This window comes from Lycium barbarum, chromosome 4 (assembly GCF_019175385.1).
Source record: "Lycium barbarum isolate Lr01 chromosome 4, ASM1917538v2, whole genome shotgun sequence".
Classification (NCBI taxonomy): domain Eukaryota; kingdom Viridiplantae; phylum Streptophyta; class Magnoliopsida; order Solanales; family Solanaceae; genus Lycium; species Lycium barbarum.
This window is the reverse complement of record NC_083340.1, coordinates 78,962,925-78,982,482: the sequence shown is the minus strand read 5'-3', so window position 1 is coordinate 78,982,482 and position 19,558 is coordinate 78,962,925. Positions and strand designations below refer to the sequence as shown.

The 19,558-nt window shown below is 37.1% G+C and overlaps 1 protein-coding gene across 1 annotated transcript; it reads right to left on the bottom strand.

Annotated features, from left to right (window-relative positions):
- Positions 1-245: 245 nt before the first annotated feature.
- LOC132636096 (nudix hydrolase 16, mitochondrial-like) lies at positions 246-12,543 on the bottom strand. The gene is made up of 4 exons (XM_060352792.1): positions 12,155-12,543; positions 7,625-7,739; positions 6,263-6,346; positions 246-903 (listed from the first exon to the last, which is right to left on the bottom strand). The coding sequence occupies exons 1-4, from the start codon at positions 12,223-12,225 to the stop codon at positions 637-639; spliced, it is 537 nt and encodes a 178-aa protein (XP_060208775.1). The 5' UTR covers positions 12,226-12,543; the 3' UTR covers positions 246-636.
- Between the last annotated feature and the right edge of the window lie 7,015 nt (positions 12,544-19,558).

The window sequence follows — 19,558 nt, the reverse complement described above, 5'->3', positions numbered from 1 at the left end:
ATATTATTTGTATCTATTCAAATTACGAGAGTTCAAACTTATATTATTTGTATCTATTCAAATAATATAGTTTCAAATTACGAGAGTTCAAACTATACTATTTGTATCTATTCAAATTTACCGAGTTCAAACTTATATTATTTGTATCTATTTAATGAATTTTTAATACATATATAAGGTCCAAATTTAAGATTACTAAGTTTGGATGAACTCATAAGTTATACACTAGGTCTGCCCATGGAGGATAGAAATAATGAAATTGTATAGTTTCCCATAATATGCATAACATTTATCCGCATCAAACGAGAATAACAACGTAATTACAATACTAGGATGTAAAGCATCATTTGTTAAACTAACTAATTTGGTTAGTCCACAACAAGGTTATCGAACCAAATGTAGTTGGTTAGACATAATGAAGATGTCTTCTTTGTTCTTACCAATTCACCATCAAGTCTATTCATCATGGAATCATTAAAATGCGGTTCAATATCTAAGACAAACTATTTGCTGATTCTCTTACCTCCTAGTCCTAAAATGGAACTGAAGCTAATACACACCATGACACCATCCAACTTTGAGTTTGAGGACCAGTGTCTTCCTACCGGGAAGTTGAGAAAAAAAAAACCTCAAAAACTAGTCCTTGCAATTCATTGTGCTTGTCTTACCACTGTCATGCCACTTCAAAAATCCTTCATCGAGAGCCTGTCGCATCCATGGGTGCCGGCAACATTCAATTGCTTCTGGAACTGTCAGCCAACTTCTTCTTCTAAGGCTCTGTTCAGGCCAGCACTCAAGCTCTTCCTTCACCAACAAAGCAAACATGGCAGCTCTACACAAACCTTCTGGACTGAACTCGTCCTGAAGTGTCTTGCTTTTAAACAGGTAGTGTCCCAGAAAGTGCTTCAAAATACAAATGCATAGACTCTTATGAATACAGGAAAAGAAAAACAAATAAGAACAAGTGCATGCAAAGACAAAATAATAGGTGAGAAAGCTCTTAGTGAAATTGGTGGGTAAACAAACAAGAAGGCTCCTTATTATGATAGCAGTTATGAGCTACAATCAGAGGAAAGTTTCCTAATTCTTGGTACTCTAGTTATCATGTACGACCAGAGATGCAAAATATTCCTAATCTTAATGAGCATCTTTTTAATACAGATGGTTCAACCTAGTTTTGCGCACCTTGACAAATTCACCGGGTACCTACTATCTCTCACCAGCATAGGTACCGGATGGTAATCTTCCATGATGGGAAGTCAAGTTGTGAACAAGAGTACAAATTGATAAATCTGAGCTCATGCGTGCACCTTCAAGGCCTTTGACTCCTAGCCAAAGCTAAGGAGCTACATGTATTTGGATTGCTTATGATCGAGTGGAAAGCATCAACGGACCATTTGAAAAAGGCCACTCATACTACACCGTGCTTAAGTGGAAGGACGAGCTTGAAAGCGATGTTGAAGAAGCCACAAGTGAAGAGCCCGAGGGCCACTTCGGCTCCACAAAAGAGTTTGTGGACTTGGGCAGCAAGGGAGTTGCAGAAAGTCATCTCCACGAATGCAACTTGTGGAGACGAACATGGCTGAGGACACAAGGTTTCGACTCCACGAAGTGAAATAGGGGAGATGAACTACTGAGAAGACACAAGGGTTCGTCTCCACGAAGTGAAACCACGGAGACGAATTACCATTTACTGTTTTTACCATTTTCGGCCTAAATGTATTTCAAGGCCTAGTTAGGGGTATTTTAGACAATTTAAGCTTACGCTAAACTTGAGTATAAACATCCCACTTTCCCCATTTGGTAGGTTTACACTATTTTGAATATGAACATTAAACTCATGATGATGAACATATAGGAGTGGGCCTTCGGTGGTTGAAACTGAAAAAACCGACCAAACCGAGTTATTTCGGTTTTGGAGTCTCTTTTCGATTTTCATTATTTAAAATCTCGTTTAGTCAATTCAGTTTCGGTTTTTCAATTAAAATTCAGGTAAACCAGAAAACCGAAATATGTATAATACTTGACAACCTTTAAGCTTTAGCCAAATGAATAATTCTCGGTCCACTGCCATTCCATTACTTATTAACCCATCAGTTTGCCCCACTAGTCAACCCACAACAGCCCAACAAGCACCACTCTCTTTCCCACATTAAAGCTTCTATCAATCCCACTCTTCCGCCGCAGATTCATCTCAATCCGACCTCTTCTAATAAATTCAATTCTTGATTGTTCCTCAGAAACCGATTTTACCAAACTTCAGTTATCTTGCCCAAAGCAACAAAATGCTTCCTTCTTTGTACTGCCACTTGCAAAGTCTATAAAATACCTAGAACTCCAACAATAAGAATTCAGCCGGGTCTAGTGAGCAGTGATTGAAGTTGATATCAAGCTAATTTCCACCACGTGAAGACTCCCAAATCCAAGATCAAGGATTGAAAAGTAACTGAAAGTTTCTTCAAAGCAAGAAAAAATGCAGAAAGCCTCCAAACATCTTTATTTTTTTGGCAGAAAAATCTTTGATAATGTGGTCTAAACCGAAATAACCGAACCGAAATTAGTTTGGTTAGGTTTCGATTGTTGGTTTGCAAAATCAAAAAACCGAACTGACCGACGGCCACCCCTAATTAACACCCTAGTTTGGGAGCTTAGTGATTAGTTTTGTGATCTTTTGATTGCAACCTTAGATTTGAGCTAGAGTTTGCAAGAGTGTTCTATCTTTTAAGGAGATTTTAGAGTTGCTTAGGTGCTTGTTAGATTGCTATTAGAGGTGAATAGGGTTTTGTCCCCTAATTGTTGCTAACTTTACTTGCTTTCCGTAATTTCTTGTCTTTCAATACTTGAAAGTTATCATTTGGTATCAGAGTTGGATTAGTTTTTATTCCTATAAACACTGATTAAGATTTGACAAGAAAATTACAGCAAAAAAAAAACTGAAAAAACTCAAAAACAGTCGCTCTTCCCGTCAAACTTTTTCCCAGTTCTTCAAAATCTCAGAATCTGAACCTGAATTGTAGTTGATCATTTTGAGCGTGGTTTGTTTCCATTGATTCGAAATCAGCCAAGGAACTTATTAGAATCATTGTCATTGATTTCCAAACCATTACAAGGTTGAAATCTGAGTTTTGGTTGAAGAACACCAAAGGAGCTTCAAGTTGAGTTTATAGATCCAAATTTGTTGTTTGTTAATCCTTTTAGCTTGAGTTTTATTGAAACAAGTTCTGACATCTTGAAAGAACTTCGAATCTCGACTTTGAAGGCATCCAGAAACCATTTGAGTGATTTTGAGTTTCAAAATTTTCTCACCATTGAAGAATATAAAGTTTCTAGTTTGAATTCTAATTTTTGGATACCAAAAGAGTGTTAGATTCACGTGGGTGTTGAAGAAAACTCATTTTTTTTAATCAAGAACGCCTAAATCTAGAGTTTGAAGGTGGTTGGAAGTGATTTGAACAAGTTGGAATTGAATCGGAGCTTGAAAACTCGCTGAAGAAGACACTGAAACTCCAGGTTCGTGGACCACTTCGTAGCCACAAAACTTTTCGTGGAGCAAGGCAGCAACCACAGAGAAGGAGGTCATGCAGGATCGTGGGCACGAACCTAGTTCGGCTCCACACATTCCCCAACCTCAGAAAATTTAGCGAACACGAAATCACTTCATCTCCACAAAATCCACCAGCACCAAGGAAATTTTAGCATCAGACTTTTCAGGTTTTGAGTCTGATCTTGAGAATTTCCATTCTGCTTCAATTTCTTTTGATATTCTAAGCTTGCTAACACTTAGTACTTAGTTTCAACTTGTGTTTAGCTAAGTTCTTTAGGGTGAGTCAACCATTTCATGCTAATTTCTTCCGAGCTTTGTTTCTTTGTTTTCATGGCAACTTCTGTTGATTCAAGTCCATTCTAGAATTTGATTGTTCGTTCTTGTTTTACCATAAAGTCCACTCTATCCCGAAGACAATTGGAGCCTATTGTTAACACTTACGTTTGAATTGGGTTACAATCTTAGGAATTCACCTTGAGAGCGGAAAAAGGCGTTGAGTGAAGTGAGATCATTAGAATGAGGCAAATTGCAAGGATTGAAATCCAAGGGTTGAGTGAACCTAAATTTGTGAGAATACACTAAAGAGTGTTAGTGAAGAGCTTTTATTACTAATTATTTGTTCATTTATTACAGGTGATCATGAAGGACAGCCAGAGTTCAAAGCACATTGTTGAAATGAAGATACTAATGGAAATGAAGGGTGACAATGCGAGGATAGCCTCAGAAATACAAGATTTGAGGAGACAAAACGAGTCAAGGGTGGAAGGAGTAATAGCAAGCGACCAAGCGTGACACCAATCTACTTCGCTACTTATCCATCTCCATCCTAAATTCGTCAAAGCGCGAAGGGATGGAACTCTCCAAATCTTTTTTCAAATTTAATTTCGCCAATAGAGCATTTTATTTGATGAAATCAAAGTGGTGGTTAGACCGACTATGTTGTATGGGGCGGAGTGTTGGTCAGTTAAGATCTCTAACGTTCAAAAGATGAAAGTTGCCGAGATGAGAATGTTGAGATGGATGTGTGGCCACACCAGGAGTGATAGGATTAGGAATGAGGATATTCGGGACAAGGTGGGAGTGGCCTCGGTGGAAGACAAGATGCGAGAAGCGAGATTGAAATGGTTTGGGCATGTGAAGAGGAGAGACACAGATGCCTCAATGCGGAGGTATGAGAGGTTGGCCATGGATGGTTTCAGACGAGGTAGGGGTAGGCCGAAGAAGTATCGGGGAGAGGTAATTAGACACGACATGGCGCAATTACAGCTTACCGAGGACATGACCTTAGATAGGAGGGTTTGGAGGACCCAAATTAGGGTAGAAGGCTAGTAGATAGTCTCGTTATCCTTTCTTATTAGTAGTCGCATTATCGCAGTATAATTTCTTGTGCTCTGATTTCTGCTATTATCTGTTATTTCCTGTGCTTTGATTATCCTATGTTATCTGTGTCGCTTGCGTTATTTCATTTCCATATCGCTTTGAATCTCTTAGCCTTATCTGACCTCTTTTTATGCTTTTTATTGAGCCGAGGGTCTTTCGGAAACAGCTGTCCTACCTTGGTAGGAGTAAGGTCTGCGTACACTCTACCCTCCCCAGACCCCACGTTGTGGGATTTCACTGGGTTGTTGTTGTATATTTGTTAGTCATTCTTATGATTATTAATCTTGGACCACACAACATATTTGTATGTTTTTTCTCCATTTGCACCTTTTTTCACTGAAGCCCACGCTTTATTTACCCCTAAAGTACCTTAGAGCTTTTTTGCGCTTTTCGCTTTTGATAACAGTTTTATAGAACTAGATTTCATGTGAAACTTGCAAGATTTGAAGATGAAAGAACTATCTGAAATGATGGATAACCTGTACAAGCAAAAGATGGACAGATAGAGCCTCGTAAAAAAAGGAATTTTCACAATCAAGTACTTCAACACAAGCTATTGGTGATGGAGAAAAAGGAATTTCCTCACGAGTCAGTTTGGATACCTAGACAGCCTAGGGAAGTATCTTTCTTTGTGAACAGCAGCATAGAAGTCGTTCTAACAACTAAGAATAAGGAAGAGAAAGCCAACTTTCATTAGCTGGTGGCTTAAGTGAAGAAAACAAGGGAGCGTGTTCACGACTCAATCATATACTTCTTCATCGCCAAATTACATACAAGCTGTGGTGCATAATATGGAATGTCTTAGGGATTGAATAGAGATGCTACACGCTTGGTGCCCATTGTGACGCCATGGATGGAAAGGAAAGAGCATCTGAAGGAACTGAAAACTCTTTTGTAGATATTAGTGAGCGTTCTTATTTTTGTATACTTTTGGGACACTTCAAACCCAACTACTATAGATGACTGGATGTCGAAGAAAATCACATTTTGTATAGAATTCTCTGTTTTCTTCTATACAACTGGTACGTGGTGTAGGTTCCCATCATATCAATAAAAAATTACATTTTATGTAACAATAAGACAGGAAAACCATTTGTTAAATGCATTTAAAAGAACTATTTCCAGAAAAGTATCCAAAACTTCTGCAGTATAAGATGTCACTGACTTCAACATATGGTCCATGCCCAAGCGGTACAAAATGAAATGAGCACTAAGCAAATAAGCCACAGAAACATCAAGTTCCAGTGGGAAAGTCGAACTTGTGTATCAAATATAAACAAAAACAAAGGAGATACTTTTATTGATCAAGAACAAAGCAAATACTTGAAGAGACCTTACCACTAGATCCCCTCGAACTCCAGCTTCCTCTATGGCTTCACGGATAGCTGCCTCCTTGACTGTTTCATCTTTTTCCCAACCACCCTATTTGTGCAAAATGTTCCAAAGATGTCAATAAGCAGCACCCATAAGGTATTCATCCTTGTGATCTTTATAGCAAATGCAAATGAACCAAAACAGTTAAGTCCAACTTATTCAGAAATATCACCTGGCATCAGAAAGCCAAAACTAGACACCAGGAAGAACAGTTAAAATAAAAGAACAAGTATGGCAAGCAACATGTCATGTGTAACACATGCTTAAAAAACAATAATTAAGAAAAACAAAAGTATGAGCTCAAGTCTTAATCTTTGATCGAATGAATTACTAGTATTTCATGAGATTTCGTATGCAGCAAAACCTAACTACGTTAAATGGCAGAAGATAAGGATGTTGAACATTGATAGGGATTTTACCAGAACATACCTAAGTAGGGAACTGTCACCAGCCACCAAACATCAACAGAAATAATATTGTACCTTTGGTATTTTAAACTTAACTAGTTTTAATGTACGTGCCTTGCATGTGTGTACTGCATCAATCAGTAAAAAGTGTATACAAAAAGAACAAATTGTTGTGCATGTACCTCATACCATTGAGTGCACAACTTTAGAGAATTACATAAATAGTATTAAGCAATATATTTGAGTTATAGACTCAATATCAAAGGAAAAGTTGAAGTCCTTGAAAATGATCAATGTTAATCCAACTTAACTAGCTTAATAAAGGAAAAAATCCTACCCACATACCCCAGATGCGTGGTTTGACTTCAAGCTTCGCTTCCAGTTATAAAAATTATCCGATTACCTTCTTTCTTGTGGGATTAATTAGTTATATACTTGATGGAAGGAAAGTAATTATAAGGTTATAATAATAATCTATTTATCTTCTCTAAATTGTCCTGATTGAACTTGAAGTGCGATTGTTAAGTGTCCTTTCCTATGTACTTCTATAATTTCATGATGGTGGCAATAAGAGAATTTATATCTTGCTCAATTTATTAGAACATATATTGACATTTTTGTACATAAATGTTATACAAGGAGTGTTCGATTGAAAGGCCGTTCAGCTTTATATGTGCATGCATTTTGGTCTTGGTCTATCAACTTTTTACTTTAATCCTCCCCCTTTTATAATAAATAGATATAGATATAGACATAAATAATGCTTTGCACATATGTCGTTAATCATTACAAATTTGTATCCAAAAATATCTATCTTTCTCATCTTTATAATATTGAAATCCATTAGGTAATTATAGTGCTTTTAGATAAAATATATTTATCTTATGGTCAACGCCCAAATGCTCTAACAATTTCTCACCTTTGGGAATAGAAGACCAGGCCCACTTGTCGAGTTTATCATCAATACTTCAACTATCTTCTCAGATGACTCACCACTGTTGTCTTCCATATTTCTGAACCTAAATGGTATACACCTACAGATAAAGGGATTATGAGATAATATTTTTAAATGAAAACCCAAGATGTATTAAAGAAGTAGATGCCTATAAATTTCTAATCAGTACAAGACGTACCCGACAACAAAAAAATGAAGTAGAGAAGTAAGCTTAAATGCGAAATAAATTAAGTATAAACCTAACAAGTTACAGGTGAGAAATAGAACCCTAGAAACTAAAACCATCAAATTTAAGTTAATTGAACCCAAAGCAAAACCTACGAGATCCTAAATCATTGTGATCCCTCTTTGCCTTCCACAAGATGTACCCGACAACAAAAAAATGAAGTAGAGTGATGTAAGCTTAAATGCGAAAAAAATTAAGTATAAACCTAACAAGTTACAGGTGAGAAATAGAACCCCAGAAACTAAAACCATCAAATTTAAGTTAACCATTGAACTCAAAGCAAAACCTACGAGATCCTAAATCATTGTGATCCCTCTTTGCCTTCCACCTGATTTTTACTCTGTTCAATCTTTTAACTTTTCAACATTGCCTCAGTTAAACCATTCCTCTTTAAGATTATTTTCTCCAGCTCTGCCCACTCCTTTCACTCACAATCCATAATGAATATTCGACCTGAATACTATGCTAAAGCTCCAGCCGCTTCCATAGAGAGGATAGATCCAAAATGATTCTTCTTCTTTCCAATATTTTGTGTATCCAAAATGAAGTCCTTCTTTGGTGTTCCTTAAGTTGATGAATTATTCACAAGGAACGTTGAATGTGCCTCTATCAAAATATTTGTTTCCCCATTTTAAAAGGGACCGAGGGAACTTAAAACACATGGAAAGAGGTCTCGAAAGACCTTTGACCTAGCAAAAAAATATGGTACAGCAGAATAAAAAGATATATGTGGGCAATACCAATTAGTTGAAATAAAGTTTTAGTCATGTTAGTACGTTTACTTCAGTCCATTGCTTTTTGGGAGTTTTGCAGTAAAAATTGTAGAGAACTTCTAATGTTTTTCAATTTTATTTTAAATTATATCCTATAAAAGATTGGACTAAGATGTCTTAAATAGTACAAGGACAGTGAAGATTCATATAGCACACCCCAACTTGCTTCGAATTGAGGTGTAGTTATTATTGTCCTTCGAAAAGAAAGAAAGAAAAAAGATAGAGGCGCATTTAACGTTTCTTGTGAATAATTTTTAACATTTGAAGACCGACTTCATTTTAGATAAAACTAGGAGAGGGTTAAGGCAGAATAATTTACTACGTCCTGGCAGATAAGTATTTTATTTCTATCAAGAGCTGAACACCAAACTATACAAGCAGGAGCTTAACATCAAATTATATTAGCTTCAGTTTCCATTGTTGCAGTCTATATTCCACTGAACAGAAACATGAGAGCTAAAACAGTTCCACTTTCAACCATCCCTATTTTGTACCATGACGGCTCATGCTTGAATTCGTATATCTACAGGGTAAACAATCACCCTCTGAAACACTCCCTCCATTGATGTATTGAGAGAATTAATGGCCTTGAAACATACAGAAATTTGAAGTTGTAAACCCCTCTATTCTTCCAAAGATTTTTGGCTCATTTGATACTTACCATGACAGCTTGTATAGCATCTTCGGATTTCACTTCCGATTGAAACAGCCTCAAGTTCAGCTTTGAACTTACTAAGACGTTTGAAAACCAAAATGCCATGGATTTTAGCTAATATTTTCTTGTGTGGAATTTTGCTTTAAAGCTAAAAGTCAGAATTTGTTTCTACTAACTCAGCACATACTTGTTGGAGAATTTTGCTCCATATAGCAGGTTTTTATGGGAGTGATACCTTCCAAAGAGTGACAGCACCCTTTCCCCAGAATACCAACTATCCCTTTTAAGGAAGAACCGGAAAGCCTACTGTTACCAACACGGCATGAAAAGCTCCGCAACTACTCTCTGATTCTGATCCTTTAAGCCTACTCATGGTTTACCTAGATAACTTAACAAGGCCCAGTTGCAGTTAAATGCTATAGTCATTACTCCGGTTCCGTTTCATTCAGCATTATGAATAAGAATAACTGAAGTAGAGCAGGCAAGAAGGTAAATTCTTGAGGCTATGGACAACAGGAAGATACCAATATGTCGATATCGTCATAAGTATTGACACCCAATTCAGCATATCATACCCCACCCCCCTTCCGCCACTGATTACTGTCTGTAGGATTCAATTAAAGTTAACTTTTGATAGAGTCAAATTAATATCATCTTCAGTATAACAATAACAGACCAATCTTTTGGTGTCACACCTAGTGCTCTCTTGCAAGAGCTGAAAGAGTTAATATGTTCAGGTCATAACTGTTGACTTCTATGAGCTAACTTATTTTGATACAGTGCAAGAGTTAAAATGTAACACTCTACATAGCTATTCAAGGTGCATTGCTCATTGACAAAGAAATGGGCAAGGAGGCAATCTCTCAACTAGACAAATCAATTAATCCTTTTCCTGCCACATTCACCAGCCCTAACTGCCATTGCATGATGTTTTAAGTGGAAAACGGTACCAAGTTGATGGTGATTGGACATGTGAAAATTAATTAATGCTGTCAAATACGCTTTGGCATGGTGATGAAAACAAAAGAAATGATCATTAAATATCTAAATACATGAAGCGGATTGTGACTTGACCTCAAAAGAGATGTTAAAAAGAACAAGTTTGGAGACGTGGGAATCTAGAGGTAACGTTAATGCGGAGGATAAGGAGTAGCTTTCTTCTAGTAGGCATAATGAAAAGGGAACTCATGAGAAGACACTATGATATGAAATGACTATTTGATCCCTCTGAAGCTTCTGCAATGACAGACCAACTCCAGGCTCAACTTACTCCCACTATAATGATGTTGAGATGGACTTTTGGTAAAATTAACTGAGATCAAACTGGCTCCACTGCTCCTATTCTAACTTTCAAAGAGTCTTTTTGTTTTCCTTTACATCTCCTAAATCTTTTTGCTTGTTTTTAACAGTTCCGCATGCTATTCAAAATACCATATACAACTTTGTTTACATTTTTGGGTCTGAAATGGACTATAAGAGGATCTAATCAGATGATGGTACAAAAAGGGACTAAGCAGGCCAAAAGAGAATCCATCCACCCAGCATATGGTGGACAATATAGGAAGAAAGGAACTAGAGGTTTTGGAAGGAAATGTTAACTCCATTTTGGAGATCAAAGTCAATTGTATACTTTTTCTTATTTTGGAATTCAACTTTTGCTTCTGATGTCACATTACAACACCACCTTAGAGCTGTCTCCTTAATAAAATTTATTTGATCAAAGAATTTTACTCTTCACGAAGCAACTTAGAATGAACATTGGCCATCCCAGGGAACAAGCATTAAAAGGAACTTCCACTTATAGCAAGACTTTCACCTATATCATGAAAATGAAACGCAAACATCATATTTTTAAAACCCTTTGCATTCACATGAACACGAGAAAACCAATACCCCAAAGGCAAACAAAGGAAGAATAGCAACATTCTTTTGAACATTTTTTATACAATTCCTCCTCTCTCTTGTTTGTCACTGTCAGAGATTGCATGCTTCAATCCTCATAACATGCCCAAGCATACAAGGAAGGAGTTGGAATAGTTAGTATTGATGGGAGTATATGAGAGAATAAATTTTGGAGCGAGGAGAAGGCCGGTGCGCTGCACCCGACCAAGCACCTAAACGGGCGCGGTGGCCAGTGCGGTGCGACCACTATAGCACAATGCGGCAGCTGTGGCACCCAATTTGGGTGCTATGGCGGGTGCGACGGGGCCACTGCGGCATCCAAATTTTCCTGTTGGTGTTTGAAAAGGGACCTGTAATGGTTGGGTCTGTTACCATCAGACTTCTAAAGGTACTATACGTATTGTATCTCCTCCAAAACGAAGAAAACAACAAACAGACGATTGATTTCCTCTCTTCTTCTCTATATACTCATTACAAAATACAATTATGTTATTGTGAGAAATTCAAGTTAATTGCTGAAAACTTGATTTCATTGGCTTTGTAAAATGCTGGAGGAATTCTGCCACTATCCCTGTAGCAACAAGAGTGGAGGCTTAAATTTCTTAACACAAAGATTACTCTATCAAAGCCGGATAAATTTGTTCCCCGCTTCTGAAACCTATTTTCTAACAAGCACAACCAGGTCACATAGGAGATTGACATTCAACCAGATTTCACCCCATTGATCCACACATGATAAAACTCAAAAGCACTGTAATTGAAACAAAAGAAAAAGAAGAAAAGAGGAAATTTGAACCCACATTCTACAGAATTTATCAAAACAAAACAAAACCCAATTTAGCAAACACCAAACAAAAAGAAGTAGGGTAAAAGAGGAAACTTTACGTAAAGCAAATAAAACCAAATTTAACAAAAAGTGAGAAGGAAGGAGAAAATACCCGGCGATAAGGCGATAACCAGCCTCATACCGCTGCTGATGTCGACCAGTCCGAGCCACCAATTCAGACATTTACAAAACAAAATTACTAAACAAATCTGCCAATCTTATTCTGCTAAATCGAATGTAACAAAAAGCCTCTAACCATTCTTCAACTTTCCCTTTTCTTCTACTTATACCGTGTGCATTGTACACTCAATTCAACCTGTGTGCTTCATAAACAGCCCAATATTGCTCCATGAGAGAGAAGGTGTTAAGAGCAGCGCATGAAAAGGAGCAACATGTGTGTGTTGTTGGTACGCTCTGAGTCGGTCAATTTTCTTTTCCACGTCGGTTACAAACTTCTGCTCTCTCGCGCGCGCGCGCTCTCTCTCTATATATGTCTGCACTTTTCTTTTTAGCCTGTCTCAAAAAAATAAATTTCTTTATTAAATAAATTTGATGTCCAGTCAAACTGCACCTATACATTGAGACATAGGGAGTAATTGTTTGTTGAATGACATAACTGCCTTTCTCCATATAGGGTACCTCATATTACTATAAAGGGGTATATTTGTCATTTTAGAAAAGGACCCTACCTAGGCTTCATCGCCCACAGCTTTTAACTATATAATAAGTGTGGGTCTGTTGGTGCGATAAAGGGTGAAACCGTCATTTCCTACGTTAAAGACATCTGGCTTCCACTTTCACATTTGACTTATTTTCAGTTCCACGCCCATTTCTTCCGGAACTTTCATGTGCCGCCTCCAGCTCTCCTTGTCAAACAAACCTAAAATCAACAAAAACTCCCTCTAGGTATCCATCTTCAAACAAGGCGAAATTTGAGCCCTAATTCTACATTTAGTTTCTAATGGAGCGTGCTAATTGTGGAATCCATCAGAAACTTGGCTTCTTCAGTTCCTTGTAAATTATGTAAGCAAATTTAATTGTTCATTTTTCACTCTCACAATAAGTGTGGGTCTGTTGGTGCGACGAAGGGTGAAACCGTCATTCTACGTTAAAGACATCTGCTTCCACTTTCACATTCGACTTATTTTCAGTTCCACGCCCATTTCTTTCGGAACTTTCATGTGCCGCCTCCAGCTCTCCTTATCAAACAAACCTAAAATCAATAAAAACACCCTCTAGGTCTCCATCTTCAAACAAGGCGAGATTTGAGCCCTAATTCTACATTTAGTTTCTAATGGAGCGTGCTAATTGTGGAATCCATCAGAAACTTTGGCTTCTTCAGTTCGTCCTTGTAAATTATGTAAGCAAGTTTAATTGTTCATTTTTCACTCTCACTCTGTTTCTCGGCTGGTTATTCTGTTGCTTCGACTTTCCTACTTCAAATAGTTTTTTTCTTCTTCCTCTTTTATTTTTGTTCACTATTTCTTTTTATTTTGGTGCTATTTACTTTTGGTGTTATTTTTTGGTTTCATCGGTGACTTTGCTAGAGAGAAGTAGGGAAATGGATAGCTTCTTCGTATTTCCTTAGATTTCTCAATCTAAGTATGTGTTAATTTACAGATGTAGGCACGTTCTGCTATTTGGGCGTAGAGACAATCAGACCCGTATCTGACTTGGCAAACCTTGAACGGTATGTAATTTGAGGTTTATCTATCACATGCAACAAGTTCTTTTGCAGCCATAGAGTGGTATTGTTCTCTTTGTCCCATTACAAATATCGACTGAACCTCAATATTGCAATTACTCCTTATAGACAATGTTAGGTGGAGACCTATTTTGATTTCTTGTGAATTCAGCTCATTGAAAGGCACTGGCGGGAATTTATTGGGAAATGAGATAAAATTACTTAACATCATTTCTTGCTGGAAGAAACTAATTGTGATTAGCTCTCTCTCTTTCTTTGACTTCGAAAGATGCACGTTGTTGTTGTTTTGATATCTATTTAAGTGATTATAATCTTTTTCCAATTATTTTCCAATCTCTGTCGGATTGGTAGTTACCCCAATGTTGGCAAGATAGTTATTAATACGTTGCGCACGAAGAACGTGTAAGTTTTTCCTTCAAACTTGTGCTTCTTTTTGGGAACTGATGTTGGATGTTGGGATTTTGTTTCTATATTGCTTGTTGTTTCCCTTGAAAGTTCATTTTCCTTCTTGAGACTTGTGTTTTGTCTATTCAAATTGTTCTCCTGAATTAACTTTGGTTTGTTAAGTGATGCTACTTCTGCAAAAGATCATCCATACGATAGTCAGTACCAGACATGTACATAGTTTTAGAGCTTCGTTTTCATCTCCCTTCATCCGCTCCTTAAATTATAAATAAAGGAAACTTACTTTCATATTGGTTGACGACAACTATTTTATGTATCACCAGTGTAGTTTGCCTCATAGAAGGTTGAATCATGTGAAACGAAATCATAATTAGAGTACTATGCACAAATAAGCAGATCCATTTTGATTTGGGAGTGCGACTAACCGGTGCTGCTTTGCTTTAGATATAGGTTTTCAAGGTGGCTCTTAACCCAGGAGAGACTAGGATACGTTTTCTTGGTGCTGACATGAAATTTTACATACGTTGGTACTGGCAGAATTATGAAGTCCCGGTGAATTCTGTTGTCACTTAGATAGAAGAATTGAATAATCTGATGATAGCTCGAAAGAGTTGGCAATAGAAAAATAGAAAATCTCAAACAGTTCACCGTTCAACATGGGTGAAAGAATAGGTAATCTTGATCACTTCATCTATTTTCTTCTACTCTTGATAGATTGAAACCACTATTCAAAAACATGTCTAAAAGAATATTCTCCTGGGGTAGAAAAGGTAGAAAATTTTCCAACTTATTCCAAGACATTTCCTTATTTTGCGTCTCTTAAATACAATTTCAATCTTCAATAATTGTGTCCTTTTAATTCAATTTCAATTTTCAATAATATTCTTAACACTAGATGACAGAAAGTTGAAAAAATAGCACTTTGCACAATTAAGCCACGAGCTAGCTATCTACACAGAAGCATTAACAGCTTTAGTAGTGGCTATCTGATTAACTAATTCATATGCTTTGTTGGTCTCCCAAAATTCTCTTTGTTTAGAAGATTAAGACACAACTTATGCATTTGAAGCTTCGAGTTCGCAGTTGCCCGCACAATATCCAAGGCAAAATTATGTTGGGGTGAGTAATTCTCAATTTTATGTACATCACTTCTAGGTTCGGTTATTTAATTTAGTTTTGATTGTGAAGAGATTTTCATATTTAGATCAAATTTACTTGAATGTGCTTTTCAACACTTAAAATACGAAGAGGTACGTAACTACCCAATACAAATAATATTATGCAAAGGACAAAGAAAAAATGGCAATTCGGTGGACAAAGTTTCCCATGTTCAAACGCAGGTTATGAGGAAAGGTTGTAACCAAGGAAAAATAAAAATATCTACTTGACTAATGAAGAATGTGACATCAGCAATAGTAGTTATACTTTATATCATTGTCGGAGAACTTTGATTTATCTTTATAAGATCAAATCAGTTTAAGAGCCCGTTTGGATTGGCTTATAAGCTGTTTTCAGCTTTTTTGAGTGTTTGGCTAGCCAGCTTAAAGACATTTTGTGCTTAAAATAAGCCCAAAAAAATAATTGGGCCCGTTTGGCTTAGCTTATCTAAAGCACCTTATAAGCTGAAAACAGCTTTTAAGCCAAAAACATAAGTTGGGCTACCCCAATTTTTTTTTTTTTTGGCTTATAAACTGCTTTTTTTAAGCCCATCCAAACAGGCTCTAAGCTATCAATACATGGAATTACTGTATGATAATGATTTAAACAGCGAGCGGCGAAGTGATTTACTCCTCCGTACCTGGTAGCTATGGAAAGTAAAGGCTTAAGTTTCTTGCTAAATTCACTTGCATCAGCTTGTAAAATTAATTCGAGCCAGAGGATCATTAAAGAATAGATCTCTCTATTTTGTTTTCATTCAGAATGAAGTTATGTAAATATTCATTTTAAGCTTTCGATGGTTATTCTGTAAATAATTGAGGTTATGTTGGGGTTTTTGTTATGCGAAACTGTCATCAATGGCTTGAGAGGTGCACCTATACTTTATGCAAGATAACTCAAGGACTTTTCAGTGAAGTACAAACAAATAAAACTTGCATCTGTTTTAGAGCTTCTGCTATTAAATAAGAAATCACATTAATAATTAAGGTGTTCATCGGACTACAATTAGCTAGGCGTTTCATTAGAGGCAAAGAGATTTTTATTCAGTTATCTAGAAGCAAAAATTTTATTTTCTTTATCTTTCTTCTTATTGTCGAGGAGTCCATCTTTGCATCAATCACGGCTTACAAATGCTTGATGCAACCTATAGTTGCAGAATGGAAGTCTGAGTTTGTGAAGTTGGCTACTGCCAATCAGCATAGTTTAGCTTTAGCATCTATTCAATATCTCTTATCCATATTACTCGGGTCATGTTTATTCTCTTTGAAACTGTTCATTAGGCAATATAAGCATTGTCCATTGTGAGGTCATTGTGTGGAGTTTCACCTTAAAGCTACTGTATAATGTAACCTGCTTATATAATTTGGCCTTATGTGTGTGGTAGAAACATCCATTCAATGTTACTGTTATTTTTAGGAAGCAATGTTAAATATTCACAAGCAATTGCTAGCCTTACGAAGGGCTAAGAATTGTTTTAGTTTTGCAGCTAAAGCCAGCATTAGTGGCAAAGAAGCGACTTGGAGGTGACTTAAAGGAAGCTCTAGTTGTTTTCAGCCTGCCCCAGTGTCTGTGAAACTATGCCTCCTCCAGATAGTGAAATCCTTGAAGATTAAAGTCATCTACATCTCTGTGCTCAAGAACATTATAGAAACCAAAAGCACCACCAAAATCTCCCTTCATATTACTGATGACATTTATCGCCAAGATTCAAAAATTATGGGCAAAGAACTTCTCTTTCTATCCGCTCTTCCCGAAGTGATTGAATTGCATGAGAGATTCGTAGGGCCTTTACAATATCATAAAGGTGATATTGTAAAATTTACTTTAGACTTTAGTGCTTTTCAGTTGGTGCTTTGGGCTTAGTAATGATTAATTATTTTTACCGGACATTGGGCGATTTTTCATAGCTGTGGCTTAAGAAGACCAGTTACACACTCTTCTTGGGTATTATTTCTGCAGAACAACATGGTTTTGGCCTACTATCTTCTTAGAGAAAGACAGTTCGCTTTCACCAAGTCATGACTGCATGCCATTCGATCTAAGTATTTTGATTAGTCTATCACTGGGTATATACTTTTGACACTTTTGAGCTAATAACTATGGAGTTAGTTCTTATGTAAAGCATAATAATGTGTGCCTGAATCAATATACTGCTATTTTAGAGTATAATTGTCATTCTACCTGGAGGATAAATTAGTTCTAATATTTTGTGGTATAATTATCATGTGGAATGATTGGAATATACATGCTTTCAGGAAAAAAAAATGAGGGAAACTATTTGAAGTTATGTATATGTGCATCTACATATTGACTTTATGTGTTTATGTACATTATCTTAATTAGGTTTTTGCTAGATTAGATATATTATAAGCTGATTTACCTTCTTCATAACTCATATGCTTATAGTGAATGTCTCTTTTTCTAGAGTTTGATGTGGTAATATCAGGCCCCCGTGCAGAGCACGGGCAACAGGCATTTTTTAGTTTTGATGATTTTAGAAATTTCTAAGTTAAAGTAATGGAAAGAGTTAATCAAAGTCAACATCAGGTGTAATCTTGTCATTTTTAAAGTTTCATCGATTCCACTAGGTTCAGAACGTCGTTTATGACTTATTTTAGCTTTTGGTTCGGGTCTCGAGGTGTTCGGGTGTGATTTGCGTGTTTGGTTGGAATTATGGATCATGGATGTTTTGGAGTTGACCTTGGTCAACATCGAGTCAAGGAGACCTCTTTTGAGAATTTCAAGTGCGCGAGCGAGTTTGTAGAATGACAGGGAAAGCATGTTGAGCCTTCGGGCGTGGTTGTGGTGATAAATCCATCTTGGTTGGTATGTGTGCTGTTTATGTGGGCTATGATGCTGTGATTTGACTTATACTTGTTTGACTGGATTGTTACGTCATCGTTCCATATCTTGTATAAATGTGAGAGGATATTGCACTAGATTTATTGAGTTGGCATGTATATTTAGTTGATGATGCATATTCATACTTGGAGTTCATAATGCTGTGGACATGGAATATGGTACTGTTGCATTCATTCCCTGTTTATATGCACATATGGATAAGTTATGACAAAGGAAAGATACGAGATGATATAAGAATCAAAATGAGGTATGGTTATTGTTCTCACAGTCTGGCGGTAAAGTTGGGAGGTACAGTGAGTGTCTCGCAGTTTGGCAGTAAAGTCGGGCGGTACAGTGAGTGGTCATAGTCCGATAGGAAAAAGTGGTACAATTACAGGTATATGGACTTCGCGAGTCCTCCACGGATCATAACTAGATGGAATGTCCACTAGCGTGTGTGTACCAGGTTTGATATTGGTCGTTGCTGTTACACCTCGGAACTTTGGGTTGCTAAGCGATGAAGGGACCAACGTAAATTTTCAGAGAAGTTGAAGGCAAGGGAGAAAAGTCCGTTAAATGAAACTTCACCGCAGTCCGCGAAAAGGGGGTTCGACGGTCGTCCCTTGTACCGTCGAACAAGTCGACGCCCCGTCGATGGAGCCGTAAAACTGAGCTGGAACGGAGACCACTCGACGAACAGGTCGACGCTCCGTCGATCAGTTCGACGGACCGTCCTTCTCACCGTCGAATGAGGAGAAATGACAGATTGTTCACTGGAAATTTGACGATATCGACGGTCAGATCGACGCCCCGTCGATCGAATCGACGCTACGTCGATCGCACCGTACATCTCGGACGGGACTGATTTCATGAATTAATATAAGACCCCTCCTCCATTTTTATTTCATTTCATCTTCCACTCCCCTCTCTCTAAGAACTCTCTAGAACCTTCTCCATCATTCTTCCATAAGAAATTAAAGGAAATCCATGGTCAACTACACCAAATACATGAAATCTTATGAAACCCATTAAAAGTTCATCTAAGCCAAGAAAACCCACGAAGAGTGAGGTAGGGTTTTGGTGCAAGAAGAGAAGTTCTACTCAAAGGTTGTTCATCCATCATCTAAGGTGAGTTTTATGACCCTTTTACATGGTTTCAGTGGTTGAAAGTTGAAACACTTGAATTGTGAAAAGACATAGAAATTGGGTCACGAAGGTGTGAATAGTGATTGGTGTGAATTATGAATGTTGATATGCTGTGATTGTGAATATGTTATAAGTGACATTTAGACCATGAAATAAGTATTATATATGAGAAAACACGATAATGAGTTATAATCACAATTGTGGAGAAATCTAAGAGAAATGATGATTGTTGTTGCTATATTGTGGATGTTGTTATTGACG

What these genes read in the sequence shown, in the direction of transcription:
- LOC132636096 (XM_060352792.1), bottom strand. Translation starts at nt 12,225, where the DNA reads ATGTCTGAATTGGTGGCTCGGACTGGTCGACATCAGCAGCGGTATGAG. An exon ending in GGTTATCGCCTTATCGCCGG is followed by an intron (nt 7,740 to 12,154) that starts GTATTTTCTCCT and finishes CTTTATCTGTAG; the next exon opens with GTGTATACCATTTAGGTTCA. An exon ending in CTGGTCTTCTATTCCCAAAG is followed by an intron (nt 6,347 to 7,624) that starts GTGAGAAATTGT and finishes TTGCACAAATAG; the next exon opens with GGTGGTTGGGAAAAAGATGA.